Below are 11,506 nucleotides of genomic sequence, written 5' to 3'. Positions count from 1 at the left end.
CCTACACGGCTTAGCACTGTGGGCCTCCCTGAGCTGTGACAGGTTTCTCTAGCAAAGTTGTCTGGAAAGACCAGTTGTTACTGAAAAAGCAGTCAGACACTGGAACAGGCTGCCCAGGGAAGCGGTAGAGTCATCATCCCTGGAGGTGCTCAGAAAATGTGTAGGTGTGGCTCTTCAGGACACGGTTTAGTGGGCATCATGGTGCTGGGTTGGACAGTTGGACTTGATCTGAGAGGTCTTTTCCAACCTTAATGATTCTGTGATTTTATGAAACTCCACAGTGTCACTTGGTAGAGCTCTCCCAAACTTGATTTGACCCTTCGTGCTAGAGTTTGCTCAGGATACAACTGTATAACTGTTTCATCTGTCCTGAGGAAATCTTCCTTAGAACAGGATTATGTTGTATCCATTACCTTGACCCAGTTTTCATTAGCCCTTAAGAGACTTGCAGCACTGGAAAGAGTTTTATTCTTGGCTTCTATGCTTTGGAGCCTTGATAGGTCTGAACTGTGCTTGCCAGTTTTCATGTGTGTGGACACTTCACATGGGCTAAAAGAAAGAATTCAATGTAGTGCCTCAGCTGTGCTCAGCAAGTCTGAGCTATCACATAGCTGGGGTTCCGCTTTGCTGCAAGGTCCTGTGATCATCCCCTCTGTGTGTGTATTAATACATTTACAATTAATTATTAATTCACTCTTGGGATCCCTTTTAGAGTAAACCAGCTGGTTGCTTCCAAGGTGGAATTTAGGTGCAGTTCTGGGAATATTTGCTCCAGAGTCTTCTGTAACTAGATAGTATGGATGGAGAGCTCAGTCTCAAACCATCTACTACAACCTACTGTGTTGTAGGACACACTCCCACCAAAGACTGGACCTTAGGCAGTCCACCCACAGTCATAACATGTCCTGCTGCTTTGTGTTACTTTAAATAAATGACAGTCTGTCAGGCAATAGCATGTGCCACGGCTTACTTCAGCTATTTGAGGTAAAACACACACCAAAAATGAGAATGATATCTCAGAAACAGGCAAGGACCAGGGGCGACCAAACCAGACCTGAGCCAATTGCTGGGCAGCGCAGAGCAATGTGAACTTGAGCCTTTCTGCCCCACTCAGAGGAAGTGGCAGGATGAATGCCTCTAGCAGGACAGATGTAACTGAAAGAGGAACAGATTGGGGCAGTGGTCCACAAGCTGTGGTATGTATAGACTGCAGGCAGCGCAGTAGTCTTGCAAGCTGCTGCCATTAACAGTAGTGATACACAAGCGAAGTAAGTTTAGGAACCCACACAAGCTAAACACAGATGTCTTTTATTTTGTTGTCCTCCGTTTTTGTTGTTAATTCTACAGTCTCATAAAAATCCAAGTTATACACTCACAACCAGTTTTGTCAGACGCATCAAATATTAAGATAAAATGAAGTATCCATTTTCCAAAGTAACAGAAAGTCAGAATGACCCAGATAATGAAATAACCTAGGAAATACAGGATCCGCTGGGGATGCTTGTACACATTTGTATGGCTCTGCACAGATTAGAGCCAACAGAGTTTATTAATTCAGATTGGATTCATCTGGATTTAAATGCAAACACTGACAGTTTAACAGTTGGAGGCAGTGTTGGACCTGAGCTGGTTGTGCACGTTAGGTGAGTGCATGATCTCACACAGAACCCAGAGCATAGGAGAGCAGGGAGTAGAGGGTCCCGCTGGGCTGCACAGGAGCCTTTGCAGCACAGAAGGCTTAGCTGGTAACAAATGGTTGTTAGCGGCAGTGTAGCAGCTAGGAGGAGGAAAGCAAGGGAGATTTCTAGTTGTTTTTATCTTTCTCTTGCCATATAATATGTGCATTAGCTTTCCCTGACCAGTCACTTAGATCAATGTCTCCACCAAGTGAGAAGTGCTAAATAAAATAAAATTTCTTAAAATAGAAAAAAAAAGGAAATATAAGGACAGCAATTTGAAAAGAGGAGAGGACCTGGCTGTCTTTACTGTACATTTTAAATAAGAGCAATTCTTGTAGGTAGAGGATGAAAACCAGTATTTTTACATGTATAACTCACAACCTTGATATTCCTGACCTCCTTACAATTAATTTACGTTGAGAATAAATCCTTGTACAATCCGGATGTCAAGATAATTTCCAAACACAGGTAGCCTGCAGCTGCCTTCTGTCATTCTTTCAAAGAAGATGTGCATCCCGCAAATTCCCAGGTTCTTTGGAAATCCAGTGCTGCTTGTAAGGTGGAAAAAGCAGGGAAAAGGGTGCTAACACCCCTGGGAAGCATGTAACAGGAGATGGAAAATTCGAGATGGGGGATTTTTTGCGAAGAGGGTGTAAACTGCCTCTCTTGTTAGCAGTACACAGGTATCATTCAGACTGCTGCTAATTACAGGTTTGGTTATTGGTGTTAGTGGGGCTTTCTTGGATTTTTGGCTTTTTTGTGTATTACTCATGGAATGATTGTGGAAGATACCCTTCAGAGATCAGATCTGGTGAAATGCTGAGCATTATCATCTGCTTCCAGTCTTCCCTTTGGTACTCTACAGTTGAGTCTGTTTTCTGGAGTCGAGAGACCTTCCTCATCATGGTTCATTTTTCTTATCTGATAAAAATGTTAGGAATTATTTTAGCCAAGAAGTTCTATGCAGTATGTCAGTACTTGCCATAGTAATGTCAGAAAAAAATGAACATTATCAACTAAAGTAGATGGTATTTTTTAATACTTTAAAATTACATTCTGTTTTCAATTGGATGCATCTATCCCAGGCCAGGAGTGAACTGAGGAATCTGATCTAGCATATTTATGTAAAAAGTCATCTGCTGGCAGCAAGTGGGCAGGACAACAAGCTGGTCCTGTTTTTCCATCACAGCTGTTGGAACTATTTGTGCTGAACCTGATGGCAGAAATCATAGATGAATGGATTTTAGATTTGAACATTACAGAGCAATAACATCTGACAAACATCACCTAGTCTGATATTTTGAAACAAATACTGTAACTCCTCGAGTTGCAATGTTGGTATTTGTGCTGACTGCTTAGATCCCTCCGTTTTCAGGATGCAGATGCTGGCGAATCCCACTCCTGCAGTGTGTGTTCGTTGACGTTTAGGCCCAGGAAGGGTGCCGCTGCAGCTTGACCTGTCTTTGAGGTAGCTGGTGGTAATCCTGACTGTTTTTGGGAAGTGTCTGGGATACCGATGTGGTTGGGAAACGAGGGTTGAGTGCCAGGAAAGGGGAAGGGTTATCCTTCTGAAAAGTTGCACCTTTAATGCTCCCAAATATAAGAAACCCCAGGTGTGTAAAGAAGGTATTTGTTTTTCTCACATATCCAGTCAAAATATTACTATTTTATTTTGCTCGCGCAGAGCTTTAAAGAATTTTACATCGCTTTTATTTTCCCTTAGCAAAATCTTCAGTGAACCTCATAGACAATTTGTGCTACAAGAATACTGGCTTTGTTTTCTTTAAAGGGAAGATGAGAATACTTTCATTTCTGCCATTTGCATGAGGCCCTTCTGCACATGAAAGAGTTTTAAATAGCATGCATATGCATTATTAATTCTGGCAAAGCCTGCAGTTGTCTTGAGGGAAAAGAGTAGCTGCTATAAAACAAGGAAGTACAAACTGTCATGCGTCTTCTAAGATACTGCTTTATTTCCTTCTTCTGTTGGTAATAAATACACTAAGGAGAACACAAATAAACTGTTAATGCAGTAATGCATAGTATTTCAGTAAGTGGCAATTTAACATAACCAAACTACAGCAGTCTCTTTCTGATTTAGCACATGGAGCAGCAGTAGCTGGCACGGCCGTGTTAAAGGAGGAATGAAGGGGTTTCAGAACTTCATGGTGTCTGATAGTAATATGACTTTTGTGGAATTTGTAGAGCTCTTCAAATCCTTCAGGTAAAATATGCTTTTGTTCTGTACTGATCTTATTCATTCAAGCTCATAAAAGAACAAAAATTGAACTTTTTAACTCTTTTCGCAGTGTCCGTAGCCGCAAGGATCTTAAAGACCTTTTTGATGTCTATGCTGTGCCTTGCAATCGATCTGGTTTAGAGCCTGCTCCACTTTATACTAATTTGAAGATTGATGAAAATAGCAGTGGATTCCAGCCTGATTTAGGTTTGTTAAAGAGGAAAATACAGCTGTTGGACTGCTGAAAGCTTCAGTTATTTGCCTGTCCCGGTCAGTCTTATAAAGGACAATCAGTTACAGATTTAAGTAGAGGATTGCTGCCGTATCTCCACTAATACCTAGTTAGCAGGATGTAAGACAGGTTCTTTGTTCAGAAATGAAGGAGTGGAAAAGCATCCCTGCTTTACATTACACAGATATGTCTTTAACTTGTATAGCAGAGGCATAAAATGTGTTGCTGAGTGGCTGGGCCCAACACAGGATCTGTATCTGGTTGCAGGAGCTCTGGAATTGGCTGTGTGGCTGAAACAGCAGATGTAGGGAGGCTAAATGAAGAGGTGGTATTTGTCTTGTTTGGTTGTTTTCTTCCTATTTGGTTTCCTACTGTATCTACTTTATGTGGGACAAAGGGGAAGGAAACCTCTGTCCCCCTTTACATTCCCCAGTTACCGTAATCTTAAGTCTAGAGCTTTAAAGAAAGCACGCTTTCTGCCAAGCAGCTTGTGGGGAGGGTACGGAGCAGTTGGCATATGGGAGTGGAAGAGAAATGTTGATCGCACAGGAAGGGTATGGGGTTGTGCACAGTGAAAGAAAGGCTTTGAGGCTGTATGTGGTGGGAGGAAGCAGGAGGGTCCTGAGTGACAGCGTCTGAGAGACTGTGGATCAGTGTCAATGGTTTCAGGATTTTATTTGTAATAATTAAATACTTACAGTCAGCTCCCACTGTTTTCACACACACTTAATACTCTTTCTTCTGTTAGTGAATAGGAACAAGACGGTTTTGTTCTCATTTACTGAGTGCTAACATATTCAGTCAGATGTTCATGTGCATTATATATTTCATTGTATTCCATACAGTATATATCATACACATAGTTATATAGCTTATATTTCCATTTTTTGTCTTTTAAGATTTGTTGACTAGGAATGTGTCAGACCTTGGTTTGTTCATTAAGAGCAGGCAGCAACTGTCAGATAACCAAAGGCAAATATCTGATGCTATTGCTGCTGCCAGTATTGTAACCAATGGTACTGGAGTTGAAAGCACGTCGCTGGGAATATTTGGAGTGGGCATCCAGCAACTAAACGATTTCCTAGTGAACTGCCAAGGAGAGCACTGCACCTATGATGAAATCCTCAGTATTATCCAGGTCTGTAATACAAACATCTTGCAATTCCTTTTACTTGAACTCTTGTTATTTCTGTTTTCCCCACCAGCATTATCTGCCTTGTATTCAGAATAGGATATCTGTGTGAGCGTCTCCTTTCATGCTAATTTTGTCACTACAGTTTACTTGAACTTAAAATTTAATATTATCTTTATTATGGGCTATAAGATTGTGCACATGTCAATAAGTATGTCCATAAAAAGAAAAGAAGCTGGGGTTGTTCAGCCTGGAGAAGAGAAGGCTGCGGGAAGACCTTATAGTGGCCTTTCAGTACTTAAAGGGGGCCTGCAAGAAAGATGGAGACAATCTTTTTAGCAAGACTGCTTGTGACAGCACAAGGAGTTATGGTTTTAAACTAAGGGAGGGTAGATTTAGACTGGATACAAGGAAGAAGTTTTTAGAGTGTGGATGGTGAAACACTGGAACAGACTGCCCAGAGGCCCCATCCCTGGAGATATTCAAGGTCAGGCTCGATGGGGCTCTGAGCAACCTGATCTAGTTGAGGGTGTCCCTGCTCACTGCAGGAGGGTTGGACCAGGTGGCCTGTAAAGGTCCCTTACAACCCAAGGCATTCTGTGATTCTGTAATTTCATTTGAGATGGTGGTGTGTTGTGTTTAAGCACAATAGACAGGAGAAGGATGCCTGATTACAGATACTTCTTAATTTCAGCTTAAGTATTGACTCTGCTTTGAAGAGGAGGTTGGGTTAGGCCTCCCAGCACCCTTTCCAACTTGAATGATTCTGTGATTTACAATCTTGAGTTTAGTGTGCTTGTTTAGTGATTTGTAGAACAGGCATGAGCGTAATGCAGGCACCTAATTGTTCACAAAAGACTGATTTTAGATACTAACTGGTTAACTCAGTGAGCAGACTACACTATGATAATGTGAAAAAGCCACAGTTGAAAGAATCGGTTTTGTCAATCTCTTAAATTTCTTCCTCTTTATAGAAATTTGAACCCAGTGCGAACATGTGCCAGCAGGGGCTACTCTCTTTTGAGGGATTTGCAAGGTAATTATTTATGTGTTTATTTATATTTGTGTATATTAAGATGACACCAGTGCACTGATGTTTGTGTGACAGTGACAGTATACTCAGCAGAGCATAAGATTTCCTCGCATGTTCTCTGCCCTAGGTTTTTGATGGATAAAGACAACTTTGCCTCCAAAAATGATGAGTCACAAGAGAATGCTGAGGACTTGCACTTTCCACTGTCATATTACTACATCGAATCTTCACACAATACTTACCTTACTGGCCATCAGCTTAAAGGGGAATCCTCGGTAGAGCTGTACAGCCAGGTATGCTGGATTGGGTCCTTGTGCAGTTTTCAACATGAACTTGTTTGTTTAACTGGCAAGTCGCAGAAGCATGACCTTTTTGCTTTGAAAATCTAAATGTCCTAAACCCCTGCCTGAAAAACGTTGGAAAACATGATGTGTGGGAAAGCTGCCTGTAAGCACAGTTGTGCTCAAATGCCTTTTCTAAGGCAAAAAAAATGGTTTTAGTTTGAGATTCATAGCATTTAGACACCAGTCGGTCTGACCCAACCTGCTAAAATTAGACTTTCCCACAGGAAAGACTGTTCTAATGTTTTAGTTCATTCAGATGTCAAAAACTCTATTCAAATACTGTACATTGCACTGCAAAGACAAATTTCAAATGGAACGATAACTTCTAAAAACATTACTTCTAGGAATATTCTACTGTTTTTTAGGCTTTATGTCCAATTGGTGGTGAATGGGAAAAGAATGATTTCTCCCTAGGGCTTTTAGTTCTGTGTTTGTTTATATGCGTGTATATATATATTTGTGTGTGTGTGTGTTTACAAAATGCTAGAGAAAGCATCAGACTTCCTGTGAGCAGTGTTTTCATTAGTCTAAATGTTAATGACTTTCCATTGAGAAGGGCTCATCTGGCATCCCGTGTGCTGGAGTTACAAGACAGGGCTGAGGTTGTGTTAGCAAAGCCCAAAAAACATCATTGCGTTGAATAATGCAATTGCAAAGGATCGGTTCCTGTAGTAGCACTGCACAGGGTGGTGTGAGTATTGGGAATGGATGGGAAGCGAGATAGAGCTCATCTGGCTCCAAGATTGGCATAGTGCAGAAAAGCTTCTTCGTGTCCCCAGGTAGCTGTCTCTGTGTGGGGGACGCTGTTCCAGCTCAGCATGCCCGGCTCTCACAGCTGCCTGAAATGTGATTATTCAGGTTTTGAATAGGAGAAGTAATTTTCCCTTTGTTTATGAATGTTTTACTGGAAAACAGTGAGACAGTTTTATTGTGATCGTAGAGATCTTTGCTTTCAGTAAAATATTTGATTGCAATACAGATAACTCTTTCAGTGATACTCATGCTATTGACAGCAGTATAAAGCTGGGCTGCCAGCAGGTGGGTTAGCTGATCTTGTCCTCTAGCAAGTAGGGCTTTCCAAAAGAAATAAATTAATAATAAAAAATGGATAAATGGCTGGCTGGCTGTAAATTAACTTAATATCATTAAGGAAGATGACTTGGCACGTTTCCATTCTAACTGTGCTCACAGAATTTGTTCGTAAGACATTATTTTCAGACCTTCTTCTATTAAAAAAGCTAAACATAACAACAGAAGGAGCCAGCAAGCAAACTGCAGATGCTGTTCCCATAAGCAGTCATGGTAGCAACTTGGAATATATTGCCATGTGGCTTTATAGGTGCTTTTGCAGATAGAAATATTGACATGGTTCTCTCCCTTGGAACATTAAGCTATACATTATGAACCACCTGCTGTGAACCTCTTCCCTGTGTGTCCTGTAAGATAACGTGAACTTCAAAGCTTTATTGATGCATTTCCCATGGACATAAATACTTGCTTAATTTTCCCACTCTTTCTCAGCCTAGAGAGTGCAGTTAGCTGGGGACTGTAGCTTCTGCACGCTGTTTCCTTCACAGAGCTTGCTCATTCCAACACGTTTTCTGAATCACTGGGCTTTCATTTAGCTCTCCGCTGTCTGTCCTCTGCTTTGATGACATGAGACTGTGGCTCCTGCGTGCTCACACTGTTCAATTGCATTGTAGATTCTTTTGCAAGGCTGCAGAAGCGTAGAATTAGACTGCTGGGACGGCGATGATGGGATGCCCATAATTTATCATGGGCACACTCTTACTACTAAGATCTCTTTTAAGGTATGCTGTTAATTGCACATAGAAACAAAGAAATGAGCAGCTATTCAGTAACTGTAATGAAGTAAAAAATTAGCCCACTAGAAAAGTACAAATCCTAATGGGCTAAATCCTAACAGAATATGAACTGGGTACTACGTGAGATGTGAACTGCTCAATTGTAAACATTATGTTTTTCAAGTTAGTTTTTGTAGCATATGTAATGTACTTTTCTGTATTTTTATTGTCAAAATAAGTAGCTATTATCAGTTCTGTTGTAACAAGGTGCTAGGTTGATCTGCAGGAGCTTCTTTTGAAAGCAAAGTTAAGATTCTTTCTTTTTAAAGGAGAAAACAGGTGCCTTCCTTCTCTTTCAGCTAACAGTAAGTTAACTAAATGCTGCAAAATAATCACATGTTCTTTCAATGACCTTTCCTTCTCACAGGAGGTAGTTGAAGCTATTGATCGCAATGCATTTATCACCTCGGACATGCCAGTTATCATATCAATAGAAAACCACTGTTCATTGCCTCAGCAGCGCAAGATGGCTGAAATTTTCAAGGTAGGGCATAAACTTTGGTACATTATTCTAAGCACGTGCCTTGGGATTTTCCATAATATATCGTGTTTTTGATATTTCAGAATGTATTTGGAGATAAGCTGGTAACAAAGTTTTTATTTGAAAGTGACTTTTCTGATGATCCCATGCTTCCTTCACCCGGCCAACTGAAAAGAAAAATCCTGCTTAAAAACAAGAAGCTGAAAGCTCATCAAACACCAGTGGATATATTGAAACAAAAGGTAAAGTTCTTCCTTAATAGCAAGCAGCAAGACCTGACTTTTGTTAGAAACGTTAATTTGTGTTTGAAGTTTTTGCCATTCCGGTATGTACAGTGGAATAATCTAATGCATACTCATGCTTGGGAGACTCACAGTGGATTGCAACACTTTCAAATAAGTGGACAAGACATATAGTAAAATATAGTTAGGACATAAATGAATTTTAGTGTATTTTAGTTTTATAATACTTCATATTCTGATTAGCACCACTTGCCCCATGTGATAAACGTAAATGAAATTTCACTCTGAGACTGTAACGTTTGCTATTCACATTTGCAGAGCAATAGTGAGCATGTGTGTATGTATACAGCATGTAGTCATTTTCAGTAGAATTCTGCTGTGTTCCTTTTTTCATATTCAAGCCAGGCAAATACTCTCTCTCTTACTCCCTTTCAGGGGTACTTTGCTATTCAAGTAGTGCTTATACCTACATGAGAATTTTTTTGGGTTTCTAAAAATTAGGTCTTGCATCTCTGGTAGCCTCGATTTAACAATGTCTATGGGTAGTCAGCAATTAGATTGAATCCTTGAAAGCTAATTGCTTTTACCCAAAATGTAAATACAATTGAGTTAGAATTGAATTCTTTTCTCAGAATAAGTAAATCACACTGATCATACCAGTATATATGAACATCCTCCATCTTCTTAAAAAGCCATTTCCTAAACAGCATACCTCATATATTTTTATATTCAGACCCTTTAAAATGGTATTTTAGTTTGATCTTAACAATCTTAATAATTTCTCATTATATATATTCAGTGCTTTAACAATGAGAGAGGAAGACTCCTTTGCTTTTTAAAAATGCTCACCAATAATGTAATCGGTGGTTCTGCTGCTGTAGGCTCACCAGCTGGCTCACATGCAAGCGCAGGCTAGCAATGGTGCCAGCAACTCCACGCCTACCAATGAAGAGGAGGAAGATGAAGAGGATGAATATGACTATGACTATGAATCTCTTTCTGATGGTAACAGTATTTATGTATTTATTTATTTATTAATTTGCTGCTGCTGGAACTGTAGCAATGATGCATGTAAATATTCTAGTTCAAGAATGATGTCGGTAAGTTGATCTTACCTTGTGAGAGGAAGATGTACTAAATGTCCTCAGAGGCCACAATACTGTGGAAACAGTTTGACTGTTTAGAGGACTTGAGTGTGACTTTAACTCCAACCATTATGTGTTTTAATTGTGCAGTGTATGCTAAATTGTAGTCTTTAAAATTATATTTCATATTATTTATATTATGCAAAAATGATTGTGTTCGTAATGTACTCTATTGACATTCACCTGTACTGTCTTTCCTAAGGAGTTTAGACACCCGAAAGCTCAAAGTTCACAACAGGCATAGCTCTTGCATCTGCATGACTGCCGTTAAATTGACCCAAGACGCAGATTCTCTAAAAGTCCTCCTCGGTTACTGTCTAATCCCAGAGACCTCTGCAGTACCTATTTTAGTTAAACTTTCATCATCTGCTGTTCACTTCATGTGTAAAGGTAGCGAAGCCACTGGGTTCCTGTCTTGTTCAGTAAGGATGGCTTTATTGAAGCTTTAGCTGCTCAGTGAAAAAATGGCAAGGCATGCCTTACTGCCTTGCCTCGTAAGTTCGTGTGCTGTCTACACTTCAGCTGTCCTAGCCTTCAGGAACTGGCAGTTTAGCATCGATCCACCTTTAGAAGCAGTTTATAGATTGGAGGTAACGACTGGCATGCCAGAGGTAATAAATACTGCTGTTAGTAACTTCCACTACTTCCTTAGCTCCCCGATTCCATCAGACAGATTTGATTTAACTACAGATGAAGGACAGAACGTGCCAGACTAAAGTGACTGAGCTGATGTCATGCCTCTTTTTTTGCTTCTCTTGCTGCGGGGCTGGTACATTTTGGTAGAGCACACAGCTAGAGTCAGAAGCATTTAATCCTCTCAGGTTTTGTCACGGGACATTTGTGAAAACCCCCGTGCATGGATTGAACGAGTTGGATGTACCTGAATCATGACAGATTTGGTTACGTGTTATTTTTCATTGGTTATTTTCAGAGAATATATCAAAGTAGATCACAGTACCTTTACCCAATGGGATAGCAGTGATGGTACAAGTGATACCAAGCTCTTTGGGTGTTTAATGCTGTACCATTGTTAAACTCCATAAATGGGTCACAAAGCTGAGCAAGGGGGCACAAGAGTTACAGATGTGCTTCGGTGTAGATAAACATAAGGTAT

At 40.3% G+C, this 11,506-nt stretch overlaps 1 protein-coding gene across 2 annotated transcripts in view; it reads left to right on the top strand.

Moving 5' to 3' along the window:
• Positions 1-11,506, top strand: part of PLCE1 (phospholipase C, epsilon 1) — a 121,407-nt gene that overhangs the window by 93,140 nt on the left and 16,761 nt on the right. Inside the window, exons 11-19 of one of the 2 annotated variants that reach the window (XM_010190918.1) lie at positions 3,777-3,903; positions 3,989-4,125; positions 5,050-5,288; positions 6,257-6,318; positions 6,443-6,608; positions 8,363-8,470; positions 8,892-9,008; positions 9,089-9,247; positions 10,129-10,252. In XM_010190918.1, the coding sequence (XP_010189220.1) occupies positions 3,777-3,903; positions 3,989-4,125; positions 5,050-5,288; positions 6,257-6,318; positions 6,443-6,608; positions 8,363-8,470; positions 8,892-9,008; positions 9,089-9,247; positions 10,129-10,252 (1,239 nt within the window). The remainder of the gene's footprint in view (positions 1-3,776; positions 3,904-3,988; positions 4,126-5,049; positions 5,289-6,256; positions 6,319-6,442; positions 6,609-8,362; positions 8,471-8,891; positions 9,009-9,088; positions 9,248-10,128; positions 10,253-11,506) is intronic. The other variant, XM_010190917.1, reaches the window with a different exon arrangement.

The sequence above is a fragment of the Mesitornis unicolor genome, unplaced genomic scaffold, assembly GCF_000695765.1.
Source record: "Mesitornis unicolor isolate BGI_N332 unplaced genomic scaffold, ASM69576v1 scaffold14708, whole genome shotgun sequence".
Lineage (NCBI taxonomy): Eukaryota > Metazoa > Chordata > Aves > Mesitornithiformes > Mesitornithidae > Mesitornis > Mesitornis unicolor.
Note: the sequence above shows the minus strand (reverse complement) of the source record. Positions and strands in the feature narration are given on the sequence as shown.